Raw genomic sequence first — 26604 nt, forward strand, 5'->3', positions numbered from 1 at the left:
GACAATTCGAACTCCGGACATTGACCACCTTCTGATGACCTTCAATCCTGGCCAATTCACAAAGGCTTCATCTGAATGGATGGCAACAGATCATTGGCTGACCATTAGCTTGCCAACTGGGTCATATTTCAACAAGACGACAGCCTCCAGTAGTCAAAACATCTCCAGGAATTCCACAGGACTGAAGCCATTAAACAATACAAGTCTGCGACTACCACTTAGATCCACACTAGTGTAAGCAAGTCAATGCCAATCTGGCATTCTAACAATAACCCAGAAATTTCTTCCATTGCCCCAGCCTACTCTTATAGTTTTTCCTGTGGAAATCTCAACAATTGCTCACCACCTCCACTAATTAATTTGTTCCACCAATGAGCAATCATCAGAGCAGTCAAGCTTTAGGGGCTGTTAATTTGTGTAAGGCTAAAAGATCATGAGGAGAGAATTAAAAATGCATTTGTACTGATGCATTAAATTTTTGGTCATTTATTCACAATATTTGACAATGCAGGTAAGGGTGATAATATAATGCTCATAATATGAATTAACCAAAAAAGGTTTCATTTGATAACAGAATTCATTAAGATGGTAAATGACAGCACCAAAAATGCTATGTGGTATGATGTAAACAAAAATTCATTCGCTAACTTTTCGAGTCACTAATTTTATAATTGAAATTTTCATTGAATAGCAAAAATTAGGGCAACAGGTTCACTCCTGAACATTAACTTTCAAAATTAAATTGCCAACATGCACCTAAGCTCAAATTTATGGCATTAAATGACAATATCTATTATGCATCTGTCTTTCATGTTTTCTTTAGTCCCTTCTGGTCATCAGTTTCCCTTCAGCTAATGATAACATATCATTCATCACCATGATGAGTGAGGTATTTCTGCATGCATAAATTGATAATAAATTAAGTTCATAAACACTGGCATTCCATCACACAGTCACTCTATGCCACAGAGAATTGAACAGATTGAGAAAGCTTCGACAATAAATATGCATGTGTAGTAGACTATCCCGACAACTTATTAACATTATCTCGTGATTGTGCTGAATCATACATAAAATTTGGTGTTGAAAAATACTCATCACCCATTGCCACCTTTTTCTAACTATTATAGAAGATCTGACTTTAGACTGCACGTCAACATTCTTGATACTTAAGAATTGACGCAGTCCTTTGCCTGACTCTTGCTTGTGCCTTGAAACTCATCTACTTCACTTATCATTTACTAAGAGTTTGGTCTAAAAATTAGACCAAACACAGCCATTTCTGCCACTTTCTGTTCCAAAAATGTGTGTCATTTTATGAGATGCATCTTTCTAGTGTTAATTTTAACTTAATAGAATGCAAAAATGGCTGCTAAATTGCTTCCAAGACCTCTTGTAAATAGCACATAAAACCAAAGAGTTCATATTAAAGTGGAGAAGTAAAAATTTAATTCAAATGATAGGTATCAAAATGAATAAATGGATGGATGAATCGATTAATCAAACATTATAAGCCAAAATAATTTACACAAGAGAGTCGTAATATTAATTTTTATCATTGACAGTTAATCACTTTAATTCGGTGGTATGTCAATACAACTTGACTAGATTGCTGAATTCATTCAATTTATAAATGACAATAAGATTTCTTTGAGTATCAAAAATGAGAGTTGGCAGTATATAAGATACTTGTTATTTCTGAAAAGATGTGCTTAGAATAGTTGATGAATGTTTAAGGATTATTAACTCATTATATAAAACACACTTATTTCTTACATGTTTCAACGTTCAACTAGTTCAAGTAGGTATAAGAAATGTAAAAAATGCGAATGGCAGTTTTTGGCCAAGTACATAATAATGAAGTACAAAAATTAGATATTTTCTTCAACATGGTATAAAAATATTACAACCATGAGGCAAGTAAAATCTAATACAAATAACTCCAACAAAGGGAGAAAAAGGAATGTTGTATTTTGGAAAAAATTCATAAATTTGCTCACTTTGGACGGATTTTTCTAAAGCTCATAAAAAATAAGTCACATCAGATATGGTATTAATTCTTGGAAATATACTTCTCATCTTCATAACATGGAATAGAACAACTACAACAGTGAACCTACGTGATAAGTAGTAGAGTAGTAAATTCATGCATCAGTGGAAATATTACCATTTTTATGGTAACTTCCATTGCATTCATTCAACTTGGATATAGTCATAAAGCAGTGACTCCTAACAAATGCATTCTCACAAAATATCAAAATGTAGAGAAATCCCAAAAGGACCTTCTTTTTTCTCTACTTCTAGAGTTATACTACGTGCCAACAACCTTGCATTTGCGGCAACACTCTTAGAACTCCAGGCAAGAATTAGCTGTACCACATTGAACGCTAGTTCCCCTAGACTGTTGACCTAATGCCTTCAAATCTGAAGTTAAGCCTCTCGGTAACCTCATCAAAGGAAACCCATGCTTTTTTCAGACGCAAAAATTACTTAAACCTTCTCAGAGTACCTGAGGAAAGCAGGTAATGCCATTACTTTGGGGTAGGAGTAATACTTCTACCCTGAGCATCATCTGAATGGTATGGCAGTGATAAGACCGGAAGAGGGCTAGGTGCAGCTGATGCTGTTCGTGTTGAGTCAAGCTTGCGGGCTTCCTGGTGGAGCAGAATTGCATCCAATGCAGGGTCCTGGGCAACAGTGCGCAATGAATCCCCAAGAACTTGCCTCAATTGCTGCATTTCCCTCCCGGCTCTCGAGCTTCGAAGTACATAGAGTTGCCTCCTCTTCACCTCTTGGTTCAACTGCTCTCGAAGCAACTGAACCTGTTAAGGAGAGGAGAATAATGACAGAAAAATAACATGTTTTAGTTTTATTGGCCACTTCTTTATTCATCCTCCTTTTCTGTAGTTTTTGAAGTTTTGCTTTAGCATAGCATAGAGTCATGCAAAGATGGTGCTTTAGATTTAACCCTTGAACGGCTAGCGTGCCCATATATGGGCACAGCTGCAATGGTCTAAAGAATTACGTATAAATTCCGACCCAAACATTGTAGAGCATGCTGTCTCCACCAGAAATGATTACAATGCATCACTTTATTCGGTTCATGTGTTTACGGCCAGCATTTATGGGCACAGCTGCAATGGTCTAAAGAATTACGTATAAATTCCGACCCAAACATTGTAGAGCATGCTGTCTCCACCAGAAATGATTACAATGCATCACTTTATTCGGTTCATGTGTTTACGGCCAGCATTTATACCAGCAGTTGACTGTGGCACGATAGGTATTCTTACTCACTCTGTTCGAGGCGGCAAAAGAGGAAAAATGGCAAAGTGTCTTCAGTAAATGGGATTTTTTCCTTTTTATTTTTGATGCTCGGCTATGTTTTTAATCTTTTTCTTGCAATGAATGTTATCAACTTTGGTTTCTTTTGCCAGCATTGTGATATCTTTTGTCCAAGACAAGGAATTTGTATTTATTTTTAGGTGATACCATATGGGCACCTTGGCCAGTAGCCAGGGATGTCTTTTTTGGCGGATGTTCATGGCTACAAACGTCGTTATTGGGTCCGTTATCAAATAATTTTGATGTAAAATGCTAAGTTTTGGCCAACCTTTCATTTATTCCTCATGTCATCTGATTTTAACGACTTCGATATTTTTGTCATATTTCCATTAAATTTTAGTACAAAAAATACACTTTATACTATTCAACACTTTTATTCGTGGTGCTTGCATTTTACTTTATTCAACTATCTAGTATGAAGAATGTTAGGGTTATTTTCTACCACTGGTATACCTACGCAACAATCAGGGGCATGGTGGAAGGGGAAAGGATGTTTGATAAATGAAGTACAATGATGAAGCTCATGGTGAAGCACTTTGTACCACGTACAAAACTTTGAAACTATAAAAAGTAGATTTGTTAACATTCAAAATATAGGTATATTTGTTACTGCAACATAGTGAAGCCTGAAATAATCAATCATAATGTGACGATAGCATTTCTTTTTTCATACAATTTGTCTTCCGTTAAATTTTCTACCTAATTTAATCGATGGAATATGAAAAATCATAGTAATCAGAATTTGGCTCACAAATATTTACCGTGGTCCTCGGCTGCAAACATAAAACAACTATTCTAATTCCTTCAAGTTGTCATAATAGTGAATGAAAAAATCGGAAAGGGCCAAAAGAAAAATTATGACACAACAGCAGGCTATGAACAAGATGAACAGCCAGGCAATGTTAGCCATTCCACAGATGGTCCTACTCCAAAACAACCAAATCGAACCTTGATCACATCAACCACATTGAACTCGTATCCAAGTTTTCCAACAAAGTCCAACCCCTGGTCATAAGTTGCAGGGAGACAATCAAGGAGAATGTGAACAAGCAACCATTATGAGTTCCGTCAGTTTTAGTCCTGAACAGGATGGAGGAGACTGCAAAATGCCCTAGACGTACACATAGGCACGAGATGACGTGTCATCCACAAAGGAAATATTCTTTGAAATGAATTTTGCTGGATTTCCCGGTAAATCCCTAGTTGAGGTGTTCGAAATGTTCATGACAGAAGAAATTTTATTTTTCCCTGTTCTATTCTATTCTGAGTGGTCATTGCTGTCCACAGGAAGAGTATTTTTGGGTGAGTGGCAACGACATCCGAAACAGTCTTGTGTATAATGCCATTCGCAGGGTTGTAAAATATAATGAGGGTAGATAGACACTCTGTAGATAATAATCACTAAGAGCGGTAAAATGAGCACACTTAGGCCATTCATAAATACGATAAAGCTTGTTCATTCAGAAAGCTATGTGCCAACCCACCAGCTATATTACGATGAATCCATGATAAAATATTTTAGCAATCATGGCTGCAAACACTTTATTTGGGGTGAATCTATAAGTTTCGGCTTTAAAGTGTGGTGCTTGAATACTCCTCAAGAGCACTTGGTGGACTTCAGCATAGAGCAGGGACAGAGTGTTGAAGACAATAATAACTACCATAAGTTCGTAGCTAAATGCTCTTCCTATGTGCTTATCTTGCTAGACAATTTACTAGAGCAAGCAATAAGTCTTACATTTTCCATTTATTTTGACAATTTGTTCACTAGCTTTCCTCTTATAAGTCAGTTAAATCTCAAGGATATGAGGGTACTGGAACAGTTCGGAGAAAAAAATTACCCAACGGTATCCCATTGATCAAAAAAGGCAGCTAGTTAAGCAGCCCCCCTGCTCCCATGCTTTTGCACAGGAGAAAACGAGAATATTGTTGTTGTTAGATAGAATGACTATTTGGTGGTGACTGTCTAGTCATCTTGCCATGGTGTACACCCACTCGCAAAGGTCACAAGATTCCCACATGTTACCTCAAAAATGGTACAAGTTAGGCAGCCAGCAGTGTTCTCTAACTACAATATATACAAGGGCAGAACTGATCTCACAGATCAAAATATCAACAGGTACAGGAATGTAATCAGAGGAAAAAAATGGTGATGGTCCACATGAAGATATCTCCTTGATGCTGTTACTGTATATGCCTGGATCTGCATGGAAAATTCTGGTTTAAATTTACCGCAGTAAGCCTTTAGGCGAGGGATTACACAAGTGTTTCTGCAACGAAAATGTACCTTTCCCAAACCTGGTGGTCGTGTTTGACATTCGCCACCTAGTGCAACCATTCAAAGTGTCTGATGACATAAGGTATGATGGCAGGGATCACCAATTTGTCCCTTGTGATAGATGCCAATGTGCTTACAAAGAATATTCTTCCTGCGCACGCTCAAAATGTGCTTAGTGCAACGTAAGGTCTTTGCCTTCAATGAAATTCTGATTATCATCCTCGGCAACTGAAAACCCAATTTATAGTATTCAAAGGCTCTACCAGCAATATAGGACTAATTTTGTTAATAAATTCATTGATAATGAGTGTTTTCATTCGATAACAGTTTCCAAAACTGAGTTTTATACTGTTAAGTTCCTTGGACAGCTAAAAAAATGTTTAAACAGAAAAAATAAAGTATGTATAATGATTTGAACTTACTTCAAATTGACAAATAAAGGAATTATTATGGGTGAATGCAAAAATATATGTCATATCAGGCAATGAAAATGAGAATTATAAAGGTACGAGCGATTTTTCTGCAGAATACAGACCAGTGGCCTATACGGCTAGCGTGCCCATATGGGCACACCCCCTCCAGCAAGAACGAACCAACAGAATTTTTAAGTGTTTATCTGAATACCTGGGCAGTAATTACGCAGTTTTTAATGGGAAAACAAAATAAAACTCTGAAAATAAACTCCACTCTTATAGGGTTAAATTCACTGCATTCACAAGTCATCTCACGATGCTCAGTTGAAGTGGCAGTGCTTTATCGAAGGCTCCTCAACTATTCTTACTGATAATTCTAAGGCACTAAAGACACAGCTTCCATCTCAAGGTGAGGCTGTGAACTAAGTTAACCAAATCCTAAAAATCTATATTAAAAAGAAGAAAAATATTAGGTAAACACAAGATAAGTAGACACAATGACTCCCTTAATCATACGAAATCAATGAGGGATAGAAGCCTATTTTCCTGGGGAGAGAAATTCAACATTAAAATTCAGGCCAGGCATGTGAAGTAAACATCTGGAAAATTCTCTAAGCTTAAGCTAAAATATTTCCACGGTACCTGATTCTCTAGTCTCAAAACTTGCTGTCGGTGTGACTGCTCCCTCGCCTCCAACAGTCTCTCTGCTTGTAGTTGCGCTGCACGCAAGTGCTCCATCTCTGCATTCACTTCAGATGAGCTGCCCCCACCATAGCTGTCCATGCTTCGCAATTTCTCCAGCAACTTGGACACTTCAGCCTCGCGCTCAGCCAGTTGAACCTCCAGTTTCCGTACTTTGAACTGAAGGTCTTGGTTTTCTCTTTCCAAGGCAGCCACCACTTCAGCCTCTGAGGTCAAACCAGAGGAGCCGATCATGATGGTCTTTTCTGGCCGCTCATAGCTCTTACTCCTTTCCCTCCTGCGCTCTGCTGCTTCCATCTGCCTTAGTTTCTCCATCAAAGAGTCAACCTGCCAGGACAGTTCATCTCAGTTAATTCATTACTTCAACTCCCAAGTGGTACAATCATTACACTGAAACAATATTAAAGACACCCACCCCTAACCAGATGCAACTTTAAATGTATTGGAAATAAAAGCTACAGTTTGTACTCTATTTATGTTTAATAGGCATTAAAATAGTTACACCTCCACCAAAGGATGCAACTGTTTTGAAATCTGGGTCAGGTCCATTGACCCTTTTAGTGTGGAAGGCCGATATATCAGCTTTTGACAATCGGGCAAAAAGTGCGCAGGGCTGATACATCGCCTCTTACGTAGACCATTATTTACTTAATTTGCTATAACTCATTTCAGTAAACCTAAAAATATTTTGTCAATATTAACCAGTTTAGTCTCATCAATTTATAAAAAAAACACACATGGATTTGTAATAAAATAGCTTTGCATTGTTTTCATAATTGCTACAGTTTATTAAAATACCCTCCACATTTCTTGCCAGTAGGTACCCCAGGAAGAAGGATAGCACTAAGAGGGTTAAGTATAAATGGTGAACCCATAGGAGGTGTAATATTTTATTTTTCCACTATGGAAAGGCTTCATAGAGTATAGTCAACACAAGTAGCTTTAGTTGAAAATAATTTTATAATCACCAAGAAATATTTGATAAGCTTCCCTCAAAACTTGGACATTGAAAAAAAGATGAATTAAAACCCTCTCTAAAATATGGAATGATCAGAGAGGAAAAAGCATTTAAATGCCAATTCTTAACGATCCATCCCCTAAGTAGCAATCCTTTCTTATCCTCTAACATCCACTTATTACCTAACCCTCACTAAGCCATCGCAGTAGCCCTTTTATTGTCCACAAAAATTGTAACATTTACCAAAACACAAGTTATTTTCAGTAACAGGCTATTGATGCATATGACATTGTTGCATTGTGGTGAGTCCCCTAACCATAACAAACATTGGGGAAAATAAGCTTGCAGACAGGGAATACCGTTTAAACACATCATTTCAATTTTGTGAGGCATAGGATAAAGGTGAATTTGCAGGAAAATGCAAATTGAGGGAAAAAAATATTCTAACAGTTAATCCTGATGGATGGTTGATAAATGCACTGGTAGATGAAAATAATGAGAATTTCTTTCCAATGTTTCCCTGACTTTTATGAAAATTCCCTCACTTTGGCAGAAATGAAAAAATACCTGACAATTCCAGATTCCCCTGGTTTTTCCTGATCACCACCACATTGTAAATGACTCATGAACCTCCTTATACATAACCCTATCCTCTTTGTGTTGAACTCATTTCGCCAAAATGTGTTCATTTGCATATAAATAAATATGTATTGGATGCAGTCAGCAATGAAAATTTTCCTGACTCAAACTTTTGCAGGTAATTACAGCTGTTTTTATTAGGTTTTTTTATGAAAAATGAATCGCTTTCACAGTGTGACGCCTCAAACCAATTTCACCAATTCTAAAAACCAATTTTAGGTTTTTTTTAGTCTTTTGGGTGTACGACATGTACTACATATATAGGTTGTTGCCTGACTTTTCATGCCTATTGCTTGTCTTTTTTCAAAGAGAAGGGAAAAACTGAATATAGCAGTATTGAAAAAGTTAAGCAATTCTACCATCTCCTGCATGGAAGGATGTGCCATAATAATATGTATAAATAAAACAAATGAATGGATGAATGGCAAAAAAATTACCAAAGCATTTATGCTGTACCAATACTGTAACAATTTTCAGGGAGGTAACTAAGAGTTATCCCCAAATTCATGAGAAGAGATGAAAGGGATAACACAGCTTTATGATCAGAAGGCTTTACCTTGGACCGCAGTTCAGCCCTCTCCCTTCTCAGAGAGGCTAGTTCTTCGGCATTGTTGGCACCTGCTCCATCACCAGCTGGAGGTCCGCCATCACCAGTCCAAGAGGAAGCAGACAAGCGCAGCCTGGCCTCAAGGCCTGATCGTTGGACCTCAGCATTGGCCAATTGGGTTTGGAGCCGCTGATTTTGGTCAAGAAGATTTTGGCTATCCCGGCGAACGTCAGCCAATGTTCTTTGTAGGGAGTCCAAGCGCTCAGCAAGCACACGTCTTTCATTCTCACTATTACTTAAGGACTTCTGGAGCTGAGTGAATATTTCAAACAAAGTAATTGGCTTTAATTTCTTCATTGGAAAGAATTGACATCGAATCTGATTCAATGAAATTGCATCCATGTATGGACGTACCCAGCGAGGGGCAGGAGGTGGCAACTGCCCCCCTCCCCCCAGAAGCAACAATCGCAATTGTCTTTAAGGAAAATAATATTTTTCAAGCAAATAATTTTAAAAACTAATCGAGAGCTGTAACAGTTTCCTTAAAATGTTGATTTCATTCACCTCTTTCATGCTTAAACCTTACCTACCACTTGAACAACCATGGCTTGCCCCCCCCTCCTAGTTTTGATCCTGGGTACGCCCTTTGCATCCATGACATGTCAGAGTGACAAAAAAATACAAGCGGTATCTTTTCATAATCTTTTCTCAAAAATGAAATAATCAAAAGATTACATATGTCTTAAGCTCTTATCTCATCTTACTATAAATCAATATCATTGTGAGCACTATAATTGAGATTATAAAAACCCGGCACAGCATTAAGTATGGCAGAAAATCCATAGTCATCAGATTTTTTTTATTACTGCATAGGAAAAATACCTGTTTCATTTTATCAGTGCCAGACTGGGAAGAGACACTTGAATCCAGAAGAGCTCTGTTCAAACGCTGCACCTCTGAGCGTAGTTCTGACTCGGCCGCAGCAGCTCTTTCCAATGACAGACGCAGCTGTTCTACTGTAGCTTTAAGAGATCCACAGCGCTCCTCCAAACTTGCAACAGTTCTGCCCTGCATTTCTGATTTCTCTTGAATTTTCTAAATGAAAAAAATACACTTGCTTGAAAGTCCTTCTCTATTTGTAGTACCCAACTTCAGGTAAGGATTAGAGCTAAACTGGTTTGAATCACAAATTTTACCTTGATCACAGCATTTGGTTACATTGAAAAAATCCATACCATTAAACTGATAAGAAATTTATCACAAATTCCAACGGACCATGATAGGTTGTACTAATCACTAAATATGCATTCACAAGAAAATTTCTCCAAATATTTTAGATTTCACCAGTAAGTACGCATAGCAATGTTTTGTTTTCTGTTAACCCTCATCAATCATTACAATGTAACATGACACTTGTTATGAAAAAAATCCCATCATAGAAACACAGTCTATTCACATGCAGCCGCTAAATTATTCATTACACTACAGGACCAGGTTGCTTGCAAAACAGCAAAAGACATTGAGAATAAAGAAGGAATTTATTTCATTAACCATGTTTCCTGTACCTGAATATGGGCATCCTTCTCCTGCAGAACCATTTGCATTCTTTGAAGATCTCCATCCAATGCCAAGCGTTGCAACTCTAGCTTGGTGGCACGGCCTTCTGAACGGCCAAGCTCATCATGCATTGCCTGCTTCTCACTTTCAAGGCGAGCTAAAGCCTGTCTTAATTTCTCAAGGCGATCCTTGAACGAAAAGATGAGCATCATTGAAGTAGGACAAAAACGCATCCATTACAAAGGTATGATTAAGACCCTATCTAAAAAAGAAGGAAAATTTCATTCATTGAATCCTTGAGTGCATTCCTTCTTCCTCAAACTTAAAATGTCAATTAACTAAAGCAAGTGCTGACATGTCCCTGACACGTAAGAATTGGCCATATGTGCCTCTAACACCAAAACAGTCCAAAGCAGCAATCCACAGGGATGTCAATTTTACAATGAATGAGGTACAGCAACAGCCTGAATAAATACAGCACTTTGTTATGGATGCAATGTATCCTCAAATACTCAGAAAAATGAACTGAAATTCAATTTCTGAACACAATATGTAATTAATATTAAGGGAACAAATTTTGCATGCCATCATTACGCAAAGAAATGAATAAGCTTCAATTTTTTGTGCATTATTTTCAAATTACTATTTACAGATCTGAGAACCTAGCCCTTTAAAAATCATTGCATGCAGGTATGTAAATCACATATTAATTCACATGGCATTGTTAGGTTTAAACACATTTACCTCAATGGTTTCAATTGGTCAATGGTAATGATAGGTTAAAAAGATGGATTATAATTTTCACAGGAGCAGTAAAACTTCTAAAGGTAATCAGAAAATCAGGGTCAACAAGAATCCACCACCAAAGCACCATTAAGCACCAAATACTATTTTACTACATGAAGGTAGTTCTGCAGCCTGGGGAAATGTTATCAGCTCACAATTTGGTGTTTGTACAAAGTAAACATGTGCAGTATCAAGAAGTTTCTCCTATGTTTCATGTTTATACACTGAACAGTATATCACATTGTGAGGAGTATTATAACATAGGGAGGTACAGTAAGTAAAATTTTAATTCTATCTTTTAAACTTTTTAATACTACACAGATAAAATATGATGACTTATATAACTTATCTAAATGTAACCATTGCTTCAACTGTGCCATACGGTAAGAATTATGTGGCTTGATATTTATTGAGTATGATGTCTTCTAAAAATTAATGAAATTGGCATTCTTTTACTTATCAACAGTGACCATAAATTATTGACAATGAACCCCTGTAAGCTACTACATATATGGCCATGCTCATTGACAAGTCAGCAAAACTATTTTTCACTTCAGCATTTGAAAGACTTCAATAAAATTATGCTGGAATCATCAGTATGTAAGTATCTCTTTACAAATAAAAACGTTTCAAATTAAAAACTGTACCTCCTTGTTAAATGTTATTATGTATTGCTCTAGTACAAATTCCTCAGGAGCATACATTTTCCATGCATTACTTTGGAATCAAATAATTAATTTCATTATAGTTTTCTAGTGAACAACAATACTTGATGGCCCTATTTGATAAAAATTAACAAAGGAATGCAAATGATATCATTCAAAACAACAAAAACTATGCTTATAAACAGCTTGTTGGGTAGTAAGTTGACATAGATGAAATTTTGGGCTCAACTCAGTTAAATATCGGAATAGCTGGGAGTGTGTTCCTTGGAAGGTGTAAAAAGTTCAAGAGCACAACAAATCTCTTTAATCTCTGATACATAATACTTTACCCACTGATACAATATAGTTACCAAACTGCGAGCACAATTAAGTTTTGGCTCTAAACATTGAGCACTATATTGCCTTTGTAAGAATCTGATATATCACAAAGTGAAAACTTGACAACTTACCTCACACTGAGACTTCTCGTCACAACTATTACGAACAGTGAGCTCCAAAGCAGTGACCTTCTCCTTCATCTGGCGTGCTTCTTCACTTTTTTGCTGTAGAGCTTCTGCCTAAAATTTTAAAATTAAATCACAAGCACCCATCTTAGTAAATGGTACTGTGTTCAGTTATCAGTCATGCAGTATGGCGCTGATACACCCAGAAATTTCCCAAATTTACTAATTAATTTTGCTATTTTATAAAATTTATGATACCTATGTGTATATGTAGTTCACAGAATATTAACAAGATCATCAAAGGTGAATCTTTACTAGCGATGAAAATATGCACATGACTGACCAATTCATTCACCACACTACTCACACTTCAGATACGTCCATGAAAATTTCAGGACACCTCCCCAATTAAAAGTATCAGTAAAATAAGAAATGATCTAGACTAGAAAAAATATTTGGGATCTTTTATCCTATAAGATTTTACTAATACTTAACCAAAGAAAAGCAATTTTACATCGTTAATGAAATAACTTTGTGCGTGCTTTCCACAGACCACATTACATATATGTATCCTGAATGATTTCAATGACTCAGAGTCATTTCTAAGGAGGTAGCCAACCCTAATCTGGCAACCTATTAAATACATAATTACTTATTATTTTGTCAGGATATCCTTAGATGTGATGTACCAGCAAACTTAATAAAGCATTTTTCTGAGAAACAGCTTATAAGAGTAGTCCACCATGCTAAAGTTTTTTTACTTTACATTACAAGAACAGACTTCAAGTGATTCAACAAAAGAAATGCTGTACACCCCCTGCAGTATAAAGGAACAACAAGGAAGGATTTTAAGAGAAACTGACTGCATACATACTTTGTTTTTACCCTTTTACAATTGACTCTTCCCCCGATTAAAAAAACATGATATGATGAGGATGAACGAGCTGTCAATTAAAAAGGATAGGATGAGAAAATTAAGAATGAGCTGGGGCACCCTTGAACATTTCTGCCTCATTTCAGAGCCAAAATTGTGTACCATGGAGGATTACACACCAAAAGCAATGCCTTCAAGAAAACAAAGTAACCATTGAATGACAAAGAAGGATCGCAATGCACAACTGTGCAGGATAAGCTCAATGCATTTACCACTTAGACCAGCCCCATTAGTCACAGCCGAGATTTCAGAGTGGTTTGGAAAATGAACTCACTAGGCTCATTCACAAAACAGTCTTGTTGGGCCACTTCACTTACCAGCCCAGGCTGAGTTGGCCAAATCAATCTCAGCTTGGTTGGTAAACCTAGTGAATTACTACATTAACTCAATGTTTGCGTTACCACATAGAGGCATTGAAATTGCGGTCAGTCAACAGTATGATGTTCAAATTTTGAAGATAGAGCTATCTCTGAGAATATATGAATAAATATCCTCATTATTTAGAAAATAGGATTATTCAAGATTTATTTTTCATTTTCCTACACATTTCCAGAATAAATGAAATCCTACACCATTCTCTACCTTTTTTAGGCCTTTCATAAGAACCATTTCTCACCAAAATGAAGAGCTAAGAAACATAAAAATAAAGTTGATACTAATAAATCATTCTCATTGATACTGATCAGGGTTTGCAATACATAAATATACCAGGGTGCACAACAAGACCATCTATAAATGTAAATTGATTTTTTAGCATGTCAGTCAGTCATTCTTCATCCACTGTGCTCTATACTCTCTCAAGTTTCCAGCTATAGAAATAAGGTTTTATGCTGTTAATGTAGACTTTTTAGAGCAGGTCTGCAAGTCAATGCACTTAAATTAGCAGTTTTCAAGGCATGACCATTGGTATGAAAATGCTTCATAGCCATTATAGCGCTTAAAAATTGCTCTCTGGGAAAATCAAATGGGCAAGAAATTATTGTGCATGGACTTGGGACTTCAACCCCTGCCACCTTACCTTCAAACAACCTCAACACCAAGGTAACTTTGGATTCTTTGCAGAATTCCAACCATAGGCTTTAATAAATTTAAAATTGGAAAGAAACGTACTTGAGATTGTAAAGCTGTCTGCTTCTGGCCAAGCAATGCCTCCAGACTTCCCTTTTCGTCCTGCAGGGTCCTTAAAGAATGTTGCATCTGAGCCATTTTTGTGTCACCTTTATTTTGAGTCTCCTGCACTTCTTGAAGCTGCCTCTTGACATTGCCCACTTGTGTCTTGTAATCATCCTAACACAGAAAATGAAGCACTGTCACAAAATTAATGGCATCATAGGGCTACATGCCATAGCAGAATTTTCTGGATAAAAATCCATGCAAGAAGTAAATAGGTACAACGCGAGACTTATTAATTGCTGTACATATTATAAAAAAACATTCATCGTGCACAAAGAGCAGCTTTTATAAAATTAAGGGAGTAGATAAAATGACTGGCCACCATTAAGAAATGACAGGCTACACAGCTTGTAGTAGAGGTCATGTACAAATTATTATGTACACCCAAAATGTACATTATTATAAATTACATATTACACAATTATGCTTGTAAATAAAATTATGTACACCCAAATTATTATTGACTTGGGCACCCTTTAAAACCTATGGTGCCACACATTGGTTGTCATGGTGATATTTAACTCTATGACCTTTGAACCCCATTATGACCTTCGGAGGTCAAAAAATCAACAATACCGATGGATCTATGAACTGCAAAACCGACTTTGGCACCCTTTAAAACCCATGGTCTGACACGTTGGTTGTTACGATGGCCCGACGTTTACCTCTATGACCATTGACCTCTGTATTAACCTTGGAGGTCAATTAGTGGATAATACGGGTATAAGGACAATACCATTGACTTGGGCACTCTTTAAAGCCCATGGATCGACACCTTTGTTGGTATACTATTCTTTTTGCCACCCTTATGACCTTGACTGTGACCTAACTGGGTCAACAGTTGAATTTTCATAAATAAAAGTGTTATTCTAGGTTTTCTCGTGCCCGAAAACCTAAGAATTGGCTTTTGGCTCGATGAAATTCAGATTTTTTTTCAATCTCAATTTTTTTAACATTGAAACCCCATAAGGCAAATTCAAATTTTTTGTTTGGACCCACATTGTGAGGTCAAAAGGTCAAAATTGTTAAATGATGCTTACACTCAACAGCACTTTCCCCATAGGTATGCCAATTTTCATGAATATTGCTTGACGCGAAGTTACTAAAATTAGAGGTCAAAAATGACACACAACCTGTGGGACAGTCTGTATAGGTATCTCTCTCATATGGCCTGTCGTACATATTAAGGCTTCACTTACCCTCTCCCTCTCCATTTGAGCCACTTGCTGCATCAATGAGCGAATTCCTTTCCTCACCAACTCAGGGTCCAAGTCCACCAGCCCAGCTGGTGTCTCACCACCACCCCTTCCATCCACAGCGTCTTGGACTGAGGGAATAACAGGCATATTAGACACGAATCAAATCCCTTAAATACCACTATTTGCAATAATTCTTGCACGTTACATGTATCTATGTAGCATGCAGGAATTTGATTGAAAAAATCTAACAATCAGAAAAACAATATAACCAAAAATTTTAATGCTGAGTATCCAATGTTCTAAATCTTTCATAAACATAAATCCAAAGTATGCATTTGATGTTGCTTACTCCTCACTTGTCCCCACTTCGAGCGTGATGGGCTAACAAGACGGAATGGTAAGCTGACAGAACCATCAGGCTGAATGCCTGCAAAACGGCGAAGACTGGCACCAACACTGCTTAGCTTCTGCTCTGTTTCCTTCTTGGCATTCTCCATCTGCTGCAACTGAGCGTCCAGAGCTCTGAGGTGACCTTCAGCTGCACCAAGTTTAGCCTAAAATTAATTGAAATCATTTTTATGACACAAAAGAAGCGAAATAAGAATGACGTCGTAGAAAAAATTACAGTACTAACATGGCAAAAACCACAATTACATCAATCTAAAATGCAATGATTAGAAAAAAATCCTTTGAATATGTGTACATAGCTTTAATTCATAAATTTTTCAATGCATCTTTCCTAGAGACATGAGCCATTAGAAGCTAATATAATAAAACTTCATTTTTCCATATTTAAATATATGCATTACTTTTAAGAGAGCTTATAATTTTCTTGACTATTGAAAATCATAGTTTAGGCCATTCCCAATAAAATGTATGCTTGAAGACATCTGTAGCAGCACATGTGACTATCTAAATGAAAACATGTAGGTCATTCCATGCTAACTTGGATTGGAGTTGATCTATCAGATTCTGATGCAAATAGGTACATGTATGTTTCTGTTTCCCTCCTCAAATAAAAAATGTAATTTGAAGTGCTTTGTAAAAATCTCAATAACAGATGAAAAACAGGAACTAAAATAATAAGTTTCAAAATAAATCTGCAGCAGTGAGGAAAAATTTGCACCCAAAAATAATATGTATGCATACATCACAAGAGCAGCTCTGCAGCAAAGACAGACTGTACCTTCAGTTCCTGTATTTGCTGGGATGCATCGGCAAGGCAGACTTCCAAATTGTGTCTTCGGTCTTCAAGCTTGCGTTCCCTGACACGGCCTTCTTCCAGCCGTCCCACCAGCTCCTGCTCCTTGGCCCTCCAACGCTCCTCACCCGCTTCTCCCCTCATTCGGATGCGGGCCAGCTCACCACGCGTGGCTTCCAAATTGGCATCCATCTCAGCCACCTGCAAATTAAGGATTGCCCCTATAGTAGGGTGCCCCTTCTTTGGGCAAAACAATTTGAGGCCTATCTTGTAGTTTCGTGCGACCAAACTGAATGTCAATTGTTTTCCGTGAAAAATGCCCTCATGGTATTTTCGATGTGATTTTTTATTAAAAGATACAAAATCTAGCAAATCATAGTACAAGTATTAACTGACTGGAATTTATTTTCTCCCTCAACATTATAAAATAGACTCAATCCCTTAAGCATTTTCAATTAGTTCTTACTTTTCTGGCCTTCTAGCCTCACTTCTCAATTTAATGCACCTTCCTTGGGGCTTTAAGGCCCCTCACTTTTTCCCTTAAGGCAACTACCCTCCATACATATCTGTGGACGAGACCATTAATCAAGGGGCATTTATCCTATGAAACTATATTTTTACACTATTAATAATGCATCTAACTATATTTTTAATAGTGCATCTAATCGCTGCGAAAACCTTAAAACTATATTTTTACACATTTTTTAAACACATGAATTTCAGCTCCTACCATATTCCACTTCAAACCTATCCTTGATTTTGATGTCTAATGATTTTTAATCTCTTTAGCTCCTCCACTATCAGTTTTAGAATATCATACAAATCTTAATAACTGTGTAAAATTGGAGACAGAGAAAGAAAATTGGAAATCAGAAATATTAAAATAACACATTAGTTGAAGCCCTGCAAGTAAATTATCCACAGGAAATATAGGGTGCATAGAATACCACAGAGGGCTTATAACACAAAAATCAATAAAAATATGAGCACGAGGTAAAAATACTTGCAATAGGTCACAGACCTGTTTCTTGAGACGGTGAAGCTCTTGGTGAGAACGATCCTTTTCCTCCGATTCACAAGCAAGCCTGGCTCTGAGCTCCCGCTGCTCACCAAGCAAATGAGTTTGTGAATTCTGAGCTTTTTCTAACTCTTCAGTGAGGGATGCTATCTTCTGCCCAGATTGCAACTGTGCCCGTTCAAGTTCTCTCACTTGCGCTTGTATCCTTGACCGCTCCATTTCCAAGGTTGTTTTAGCATCCTCCAAGGCTGCAAGAAAAATATCAAGGTAAGGAATACAAGAACATCACCACAAGTCCATTTTGTACCAGAGTCAATCAATCACCACATTTTTATCAAGGTCGTGTGCTGAGTGAGCAATTCATTTGGAGAAAAATATCCTTAGAAGAGATACATACCACTGATTTTCTGGAAAGCTTCCTCCAGAGCACGTCCTCCCTCTCTCTTTTCTCCCTCAATTCGCTTCACGTGCTCCCTCAACTCTTTATTCGATACACCGTACTTCTCCTTTTCATAATTACTATCGTTCAGTTGTCTTCTAGTGTCAGTCAGCTCCTTACGAAGTGATTCAATCAAATTTTCAACTGAAATGAGAAAATAAATAGCAGCATTTTAAGACGAATACTATTCAAGTCTCCCATTTATCCTGAAAGCCACAAACATTAAATGAAATGAATGTACAAACAGAAACATGGAGAGGAAAAAAATAGAACTGAAAGAATTCTATAGAGGGGCTGATATTGTGTTGTCTACAATCAGAAGCAGGAGGATGAGATGAATTGGACAAGTGAAAAGAAGTGAAATAGACAAATATATAGAGGACTTATGGAGCTCCCACGAGGGAGTAAACAAACGAGATAAAATTATCAAGTGGAAAATGACATCATAAAATTAGGTTTTGACACAGAGATGGCGGAGAAAAAATCTTGGCAATAGCTTGCCGGTGAGGCCAACAATTAGTGAGGATTGTGTGACCATAGGAATGAATGAGTGTACATATATTATTAATTATACTACTTCAGAGAAAACTTGAAATTTGAATATACAATATCATGAGAGATACCCATATCACATATAGATAGATCACTTCCAATTTTTAATCCTGCAAGTAATACATACATATTTAATTTTCATCAAAGTCAAAAACCAACCTGGTCTGAACCACTATTTCTTCCTAAATGTAGGTATCTTGAATCAACCCAGTTCCAGATTAAGGCCTAATATTTTTACACAAGTAATGGGATGAGCAAAATGCATTAAAACTTCATGCAACATTTCAATATACATAACACAAGAAAATCAAGATATGATAATAGCACAAATTTTTATGCCTAAGATTGAAGAGGAATCATTTTCATAAAATTCAAGCTTATCAATCATCACACTTCTTCAGACTATAAAAGAATGATGGCTAACCCCATCAATGAGGAGGTAAATATTATTCAGATAGGCTCATCCTTTGCTAACCAATTGAGATTTACCATTGGTCTGCAATGATTTCTCCAGTAATCCAAAATATGTACATATAAGGTTTCAAAAGTTTTTTTCAAGCAAGTAATATCTGCACTACATTTATAATAAATCTCGCACAGAGAAAGCAGAATTATCGTTTAAGGTCCTACATATAATGCATGAATGAAAAAATAAATAAAACAAAAATAACTGTTTTTTAAACACAGAGCACATCCATTTCACACAACAAGCACTGTAAATCGTATAAGTATTGATTATAGGTCTACATTGTGTATATGATGTGATTTACCTTCCTTCAACTTGCGAGTAGTGTCATGGAGTTGAGTCTGCACAGCATCATGGCGATCTTCAGCTAAATGAAGTTGTACTTTCAGCTCCTCACATTCACTTTGAACAACATCACGCTCTTTCCTCAGCTCCTCAAGTTTATTGTCGGATCGAGTTTTGTCTTCTTCTGATGCCATCCTTAAAAAAACATAGCCGTTCATAATTTTCCTGAATCATGGCATAATGGTATTGCCAGTAATGCACGTAATTTTGAATATAAAAAGGGATTATGAAATATTCAATAAAAAGCCGGTATGAAAGAAAAATAAATGGATAGTTATGGAACATGCCTACCTTTTGGTATATCTGTAACCGTTGTTTACTAAGTCACAATTTAACTCCATTTGTATCATAGTTGGACGTAAATACATAACTATTTATATTTTATATGAATTGCTATTTGACTAAGCAAATATTCAGTAAATTTTTATAGAAGACAAATAAATTCATCACTCAAAGATGAAATAATCCAATTGAAATATTCATGATGATTTGGAAAAGTCAAATAAGCTAGATTCACACAAAATTTTCCCTAATGCAAAATTTTCATTTCATGTAACATGATTGGCATAATTTAGTATACATGATGAAGGAATCCTTCTTGAGCTCTCCACCTTCAACTAGCTCACCCAGAAAGCCTACGATCTTACTCGGCAAAAAGTAACTCATTGGGACTAACTCGGAAAAATTTTCCTACACATCCCACACGAAAAACTCCCAGATACATCCAGCCTTAGAATTTAAAGGAGAAACATAAAGATTTTTCAAGAAAGAAAAGAAGAATCCATGAAAATAAAAACTAACTTTGCTTCCTCAATTTTAGACTTGAGTCTTGCAGCTTCCTCTCTCAACTGATTGATTGTTGACCGGTCTTGCTCACTCTTATTCGCTGATTCACGTCTAAATCGCTCCAAAAGAGAGCGTGCTTCATCCAACTCTCGCCGAGCTTCATCCAAGCGCTCCTGCACAGCCTGCTGGTCATGCTGAGCTACAAGAAAAGACAGACCAATGGAGCACAAACTCATTCAATATATTGACTTAAGCACATGAACTTCATATCAATCATACAAACACTCCAAAAGATAGGCAAGTAAAGAAAAGATGTAAGATGTTTCACGATAAAATCTAAAAATAGGTCTTTTTCCCGGTGTTTCAATAAATAGCTATGCAAATCTCAAATTTAATACAGATCCTGAAAGTCGTTTATTATCATGGATACTTCCAGTATGCACTCATATTTTCCAAGTGATTATCTATATAATGTGAGCTTTTACAAACTGTGCAAACCAAAGGTGATTCAATTAAAACAAAAAAAATGGAATAAGGAGTTTTTTTGGTTGACTCATAAACAAATCTTTAATGATAACAGCTATTAAGTGTGTTACTGTATTACACACTATAAACTTCAGGTATGTATGTACATATAGAATAACCGGAATGAACCTGTTTTGAATATTTTCAAAGGGAAGGTGGAGGAATATGGGGGCATATATTTTTCCCAGGAAGCACATCCATATAGCATTTGCATTTTACCCCAACAATTATATCAAGCATTTGTGTTATTTCTTAAGCACGACGTCCCAGCTTACCAATCAAAAGTGCCTGCTGCTTGTCATTTTCTGCTCTTAGGAGGGCTTCTTCGTGCTGTTGAGCCAACGTTTCTATGTGGTGCTGAGAGGACTCCAACCGAGCAGTCAGCCTCTCAATTTCACCATCTTTATCCCCTTCCATTTGAGCGACAGTAGTTTGCAAACGCCTTTCCATTGCAACACGCATTTGCTCCTGAAAAGGAGAAGGAAATAAATTTGGTGCAATACAAAGGAAACACTTAAATGAAATAAGACATGCTCAACTCAAACCCCCAGGGCATTCTAATGGATTAAGGAAAGGCTTGAATATCACCTAGTTAATCATGATGTGTACATGGGAGTTGAAAAGAACTTAACTGAAAAGCATGGGCATACCCAGCGAGGAGTAGGAGGGGGCATACTTCAAATTGCTGATGTGATGATACCACAATGGAACTTTTCCACATCTCTCAGTTCCACATTCCATAAAACTATTTAAGCCATATTTGATGTTTCATGGAACAAAACAGTGAAATATGGAACATCTACCAACCAAATCACTTATTGTACAACATGATGACATGAAATTACCATTTTTGGGACCTTAAATGCCATCATGAAACATTAAGCCACAGTAGCAGAAGCATTTCCGTAAGATTTCAGAGCCATAATTTAAATTTATTCCATTTAGTTTAATTTTCAACATTTAACCTGCATAACGTGAGAGATGTGAACAGTACTTATCAATTCTAGAGCAAAATTCATCATATTTGAATTTTCTATGTAATATTGGAGGGTAAGCGTTTGAAATGAATGTATTTTGAACCAAATATATTCAGACCTTTTCTTCATTGAGTTTATTAGCAGTCTCCTCTGCTTGCCTCTTCAAGTTTGTGATTGTGCTTTGGAACTCTGCATCCTTCATTGCAATCTGCCTCGCATTTGCTGCGTTGGTATCCCTGGTGTGCTGCTCAGCTGCCTCCAAATCAGCACTCAGACGGGACACTTTCCCCCGCAGCGACTCCCGCTCCACCATCAGTGCTTGACGCTCCACTTCCATTGTCTCTCGCCTCTCCTCAGCAGCCTCCAAACCGGCCTGCGCCTCATAGAGCGCAGCCTCCACTCCTTCCTTCTCGGCTCGAAGCGCAGCCAGCTGCTCTGTCAGTCGCTGACACTCCTTGTCAGCAGCCGCTAGGGCCACCCCTCTCTCCTCCTGGGTCCTCATCAAGGCCTCAACATCCCGGTTGAGACGTGCATTGGTCTCTGCAGCTTGGTCAAGACGCTGGCGAGCACGAGCTGCTTCCTCCAGAAGTGTCTCACGAGCCCTACTCAGAGTCACTACTTGGCCACTCAACTCAGACCGCTCCCGAGAAACCTGGCCAAGCTCCAGTTCTACCTGTAACATTAAGTAAAAAGGATAAATAAATACATATACAGATATGATTGATTGCATAATTGCAGGGATTTTCATCAGCTGCCCTGGTAATTAGACCTTCCTTGGGCTATTGTGCCAACCCTATGTTTACCCTGCATGCCACTAACAGACAGTAGACCAGAGCACCACAGTTAAGCTACGAATGATCTCCTATCCAATGTTAGCCTGAGCCCAATATGGTGTTTTGGACCATGTTGGGCCCAGACTAACTTAATCAGGGCTCAGTGACCCTACAAGAGGGAAATTGAATATGCAGAGAAGCTTCCCTCAGTGAAGGAGTTCAGTAACTCAATATTACTGTGTTGGATGAAATCATACTCAAGGAAGCATTTTGTACAACTATATTAAAATTAAACTTTAAACCAAATTTGCCAAAGTCCTCCCACAGATGCTTCACAAAAGAAGTACTGAATTCAGAGAAGCTGTCTATCAATTTGGAAATTGGAATTGCTGTTCCATGAATATTTACTGGGCAACAATAATTAGGCCATGAAATAGTAGCCATGAAGTGAAAATATGATGAAATACTTTCCCAATCAGAATACATATTTAGGAATGTCAGCAATGTTACCAATAGCTCTACCTACCTAGCTTCCAAGCTTTCTTCTACCTTTACCTAGCTTCAAGTGTTTAAAAACTCCCCATATCTAAGATAATTATCAACTGAAGAGTTTAATATCTAGTATTCATATAACAATATTCGTACAACAATAAAATAGAAACACATTTTTAACTTATAATTTATCTCAAACATGTAGTGAGTAAATAAAGAGCTGTGTAGAGATCAATGAAGCATATGAATGATAATTAAATGGAAAACCGTAGCTTCAGCTATAAAAGCTACCAACTGGTTGAATCCAAATCATTACTTTACGAGGGGGTTTGGAACAGACACCGATACTTTCCTTCATTGGATTTTAGCAACAGCATCGTGACTAAGGGGTTTGTCCTATTTACATTGAAGGCTCTCAAATTTTAGTTTTCTCCATATTTACTACATCAATGCTATAAAGTTTAACTACCAGGTGGATTCAATGGTGATTATTGCAACAGTCATATTCATGAGCCTCTGTCTATAAGGAATTATTTTACATTACATACCTATATGTTTCCTCTTTATTGGCATCCAAATGGCATCAACTCATAAACATGAGCAAAATTGAATACATATGTACTTGCAAGCATGTATCTATGTGTATTCTCAGCATAGCATAACTTTTAATTACACATTAGACATCTGTGAACTACGAATCCCACAAAGAAAATTTGATCCAATCTTTCCACAATACATATCAAATTTACCCTCTTTTAATCACCTTTTCCTTCTCCAGCTCTAAAAATTTCACCCGCTCCAGAAGAGACACCTTGTCTGATTCAAGATCAAGTCGAGTCTGCTCGGCCTGTAGAAGCTCCTTGCGTAGCGAACCCAAATCCCCCTGCTGGTCTGAGTTGACATTCTGCAAAGAGGCCCTCTCTTCCTCCACCTGAGAAGAAATCCCCATCAGAACACTCACTCACTGACACCAACGGAAGATCAGAGATTTGAGCTCAAAACAGATGAAATGAAATGCAGAAAAGTTTCTCAGGTTTTCCACCAGTTGATGTCGTCCATGTCTCCCAACGTTTCGAGCTGCAACTTGCTGAGCATCAATTTGCTGCTCGAAAAGTCGGGAGACATGGACGACATCAACCAGTGGAAAACCCAAGAAACTCTTCTGCACCTGATATGCCGGGAAAACCTAAGATCATACATATGAAATGAGATTCACCTTTTTTAGGTCCTCTTGTAACTTCCTTTTATCTTGCTCAAGACTACTGCAAACTGACTCCAATTTCACCAATGCTTCCTGAGCATCCGACCGTTCCAGCAACACTCTTTCAAGTTCCAACTCCAACTCACCTATTGAGTCAAAATTATATCTCATTAGAATTAACTCACAGGTATGTAGATTGAAGCCACATTCATTTTAAGGTCTTTATATTTCAATCACACCAAGGATCAATTTCACATGGGCACAAATTCAACCACAATTGAGCAATAAAATATAGTGAGAGGCCATGCTTCAAATCAGAAAGTGCTTGCCCAAAACACAATACTGTTCTCATTCCCATGGATACTCCCCAAATGATTGTCTGAGAAGTGGTAAAAAAGATAAACAACATAAAAGCAGCACAGAAGCAGCTCCAATGCATTCATTAGCAAAACAGAAGGTAATTATTTTAATAGAAAGCACAGGAAGAAAATTGTGTATTCAGTAAAATAAACAGTAAGATGTATGGAATAAATATGCTATCGCATCGGCTAAAAAAATGGAGATCATGGTAGCCTGATAGGGCCTTTGGCTGATGGTCCCAAGGTCCAAATACAAGGCAAAGCCACTGGGTATCCCAAATAGAATATCCTTACAAAGTGAGGTAGTCCAGAGTAAGGAACTGACCCCCTCTACCTTAAATATATGATATTCATAAGCCTTTACCTTAGTCTGAGCTAAATACTATCAATGGATAATTAATTGTATCACATGACTTTCTCTAGAACAAAAAATGTGATCAATTCTTTAACAGATTAAAATCTTGATTGAACTCAGCAGCAAAAGATATACTGCTAGTCTAGGATACTTATTAATACATTTATAAAAAAATTCTCTATAATTACTTATGTTGAAGAACTAATCCTTTCCATAATGTCCACAAAATGAAAGTTTTGCTTAGTTCAATAGCATGACAAATCAATGAAATGTTACAAAATCACCAAACTTTTTCCATTTAATGATTGGGTATATTGTTCACTGAAAGGAATACTGATTGCAACCTTGAATAATTAACAGCTTCTACTCTAACGAAAATGAACATAAGGGTTTGGTTTCAATGAGACCACACATTCCTTCCACACAAGCTATTGCACGATATTGTATCGCCGATATCCAAACCAAACTGTATCTGGCACACAAAGCAATAATGTTAAATAATCAGAAATTTTGAGCATACAACCACAATCAACAAAATAAAGCCTCAAGTCTTGAACCTCACAAGTGACAAAACTACATGTGGTCAAAATTTGAGCATTGATCAATCAAAAAGTTTCCAAGGTTGGCCAAAAGATGATAAACAAGTAATGGACTCACCAGCTCCCTAGAAATCTACCCTGGTTAATTGCAAATGCCTATGTACACAGGTGGGCACAAGCAGCAGTAATGCCACCAAATCAGGTTCTCTTAAATGAGGGAGAGTCCGTTCAAAATTTGGTGGCCCTTGTGAGGATATCGATTTTGGGCATAGGCAAGTCTACTTTGAAGAAGTACCATTACATTGGGGAGAAGGTTTAAATTGCCATTCTTGCTTGGGTCTTACCTTGGACTGTAGGTTGAATTTGGTTGTTTGATGTTATTGCTTCTACATAAATGGAAAAACTAGCATTCTGATTAGACTAGACTCATTTCCATTAGAAATTGTGCATGGTAATACTAGTTTAAGCCATCATGTCAAGGTAAACATACACACTTGGAAATCCACACACTTGAACAGCTCAAATGCACACATACCACGACTTTTCTCAATTTGGGACATGAGAGAATCGGCTTCACTCCTCTGCTGCTCCAACACATCCTTGGCCAAAAGTGCCCCATTCAATTCCTCACGTACAGTCAAAAGATCTTCCCTCAATCGGCTACACCTTTCCTCCTCAGTTCTTAGGCTTATTTCTCTATGTGATGTTAGTGACAATAAAAAACAAAACAAATTACTCAAAAATTAGCTTTAGAATACAATACACTCATTGAGGTTAATCAATTAAAATAGTTTCAGTGAAAACAGGTGCTTGCAGTACATACTCAGCAATCAAGGAATAATGAAATACCATGATAACAAAAACACAAAACTACTTAAATATTTTCCATCTATAATAATTTCAACTTCAAGAGAAAGCTACCATTAAATGACAAGCA

The 26604-nt window shown here is 37.2% G+C and overlaps 1 protein-coding gene across 1 annotated transcript in view; it reads right to left on the minus strand.

The window, feature by feature from the left end:
• Positions 1-460: 460 nt before the first annotated feature.
• The window catches only part of LOC124171013 (rootletin), a 38918-nt gene continuing 12774 nt past the window's right edge, over positions 461-26604 (minus strand). The window contains exons 10-28 of the mRNA XM_046550142.1: positions 26203-26363; positions 24430-24560; positions 23977-24144; positions 22067-22621; positions 21247-21439; positions 20462-20645; positions 19620-19795; positions 18256-18441; positions 17862-18106; positions 16826-17041; positions 15989-16193; positions 15640-15767; positions 14378-14554; positions 12340-12447; positions 10448-10627; positions 9765-9977; positions 8892-9194; positions 6679-7065; positions 461-2822 (exon numbers count right to left, since the gene is read on the minus strand). Coding sequence (XP_046406098.1) covers positions 2532-2822; positions 6679-7065; positions 8892-9194; positions 9765-9977; positions 10448-10627; positions 12340-12447; positions 14378-14554; positions 15640-15767; positions 15989-16193; positions 16826-17041; positions 17862-18106; positions 18256-18441; positions 19620-19795; positions 20462-20645; positions 21247-21439; positions 22067-22621; positions 23977-24144; positions 24430-24560; positions 26203-26363 — 4207 coding nt within the window. The 3' untranslated portion in view covers positions 461-2531. The remainder of the gene's footprint in view (positions 2823-6678; positions 7066-8891; positions 9195-9764; positions 9978-10447; positions 10628-12339; positions 12448-14377; positions 14555-15639; positions 15768-15988; positions 16194-16825; positions 17042-17861; positions 18107-18255; positions 18442-19619; positions 19796-20461; positions 20646-21246; positions 21440-22066; positions 22622-23976; positions 24145-24429; positions 24561-26202; positions 26364-26604) is intronic.

Source organism: Ischnura elegans, chromosome X (assembly GCF_921293095.1).
Source record: "Ischnura elegans chromosome X, ioIscEleg1.1, whole genome shotgun sequence".
NCBI classification, from domain to species: Eukaryota; Metazoa; Arthropoda; class Insecta; order Odonata; family Coenagrionidae; genus Ischnura; species Ischnura elegans.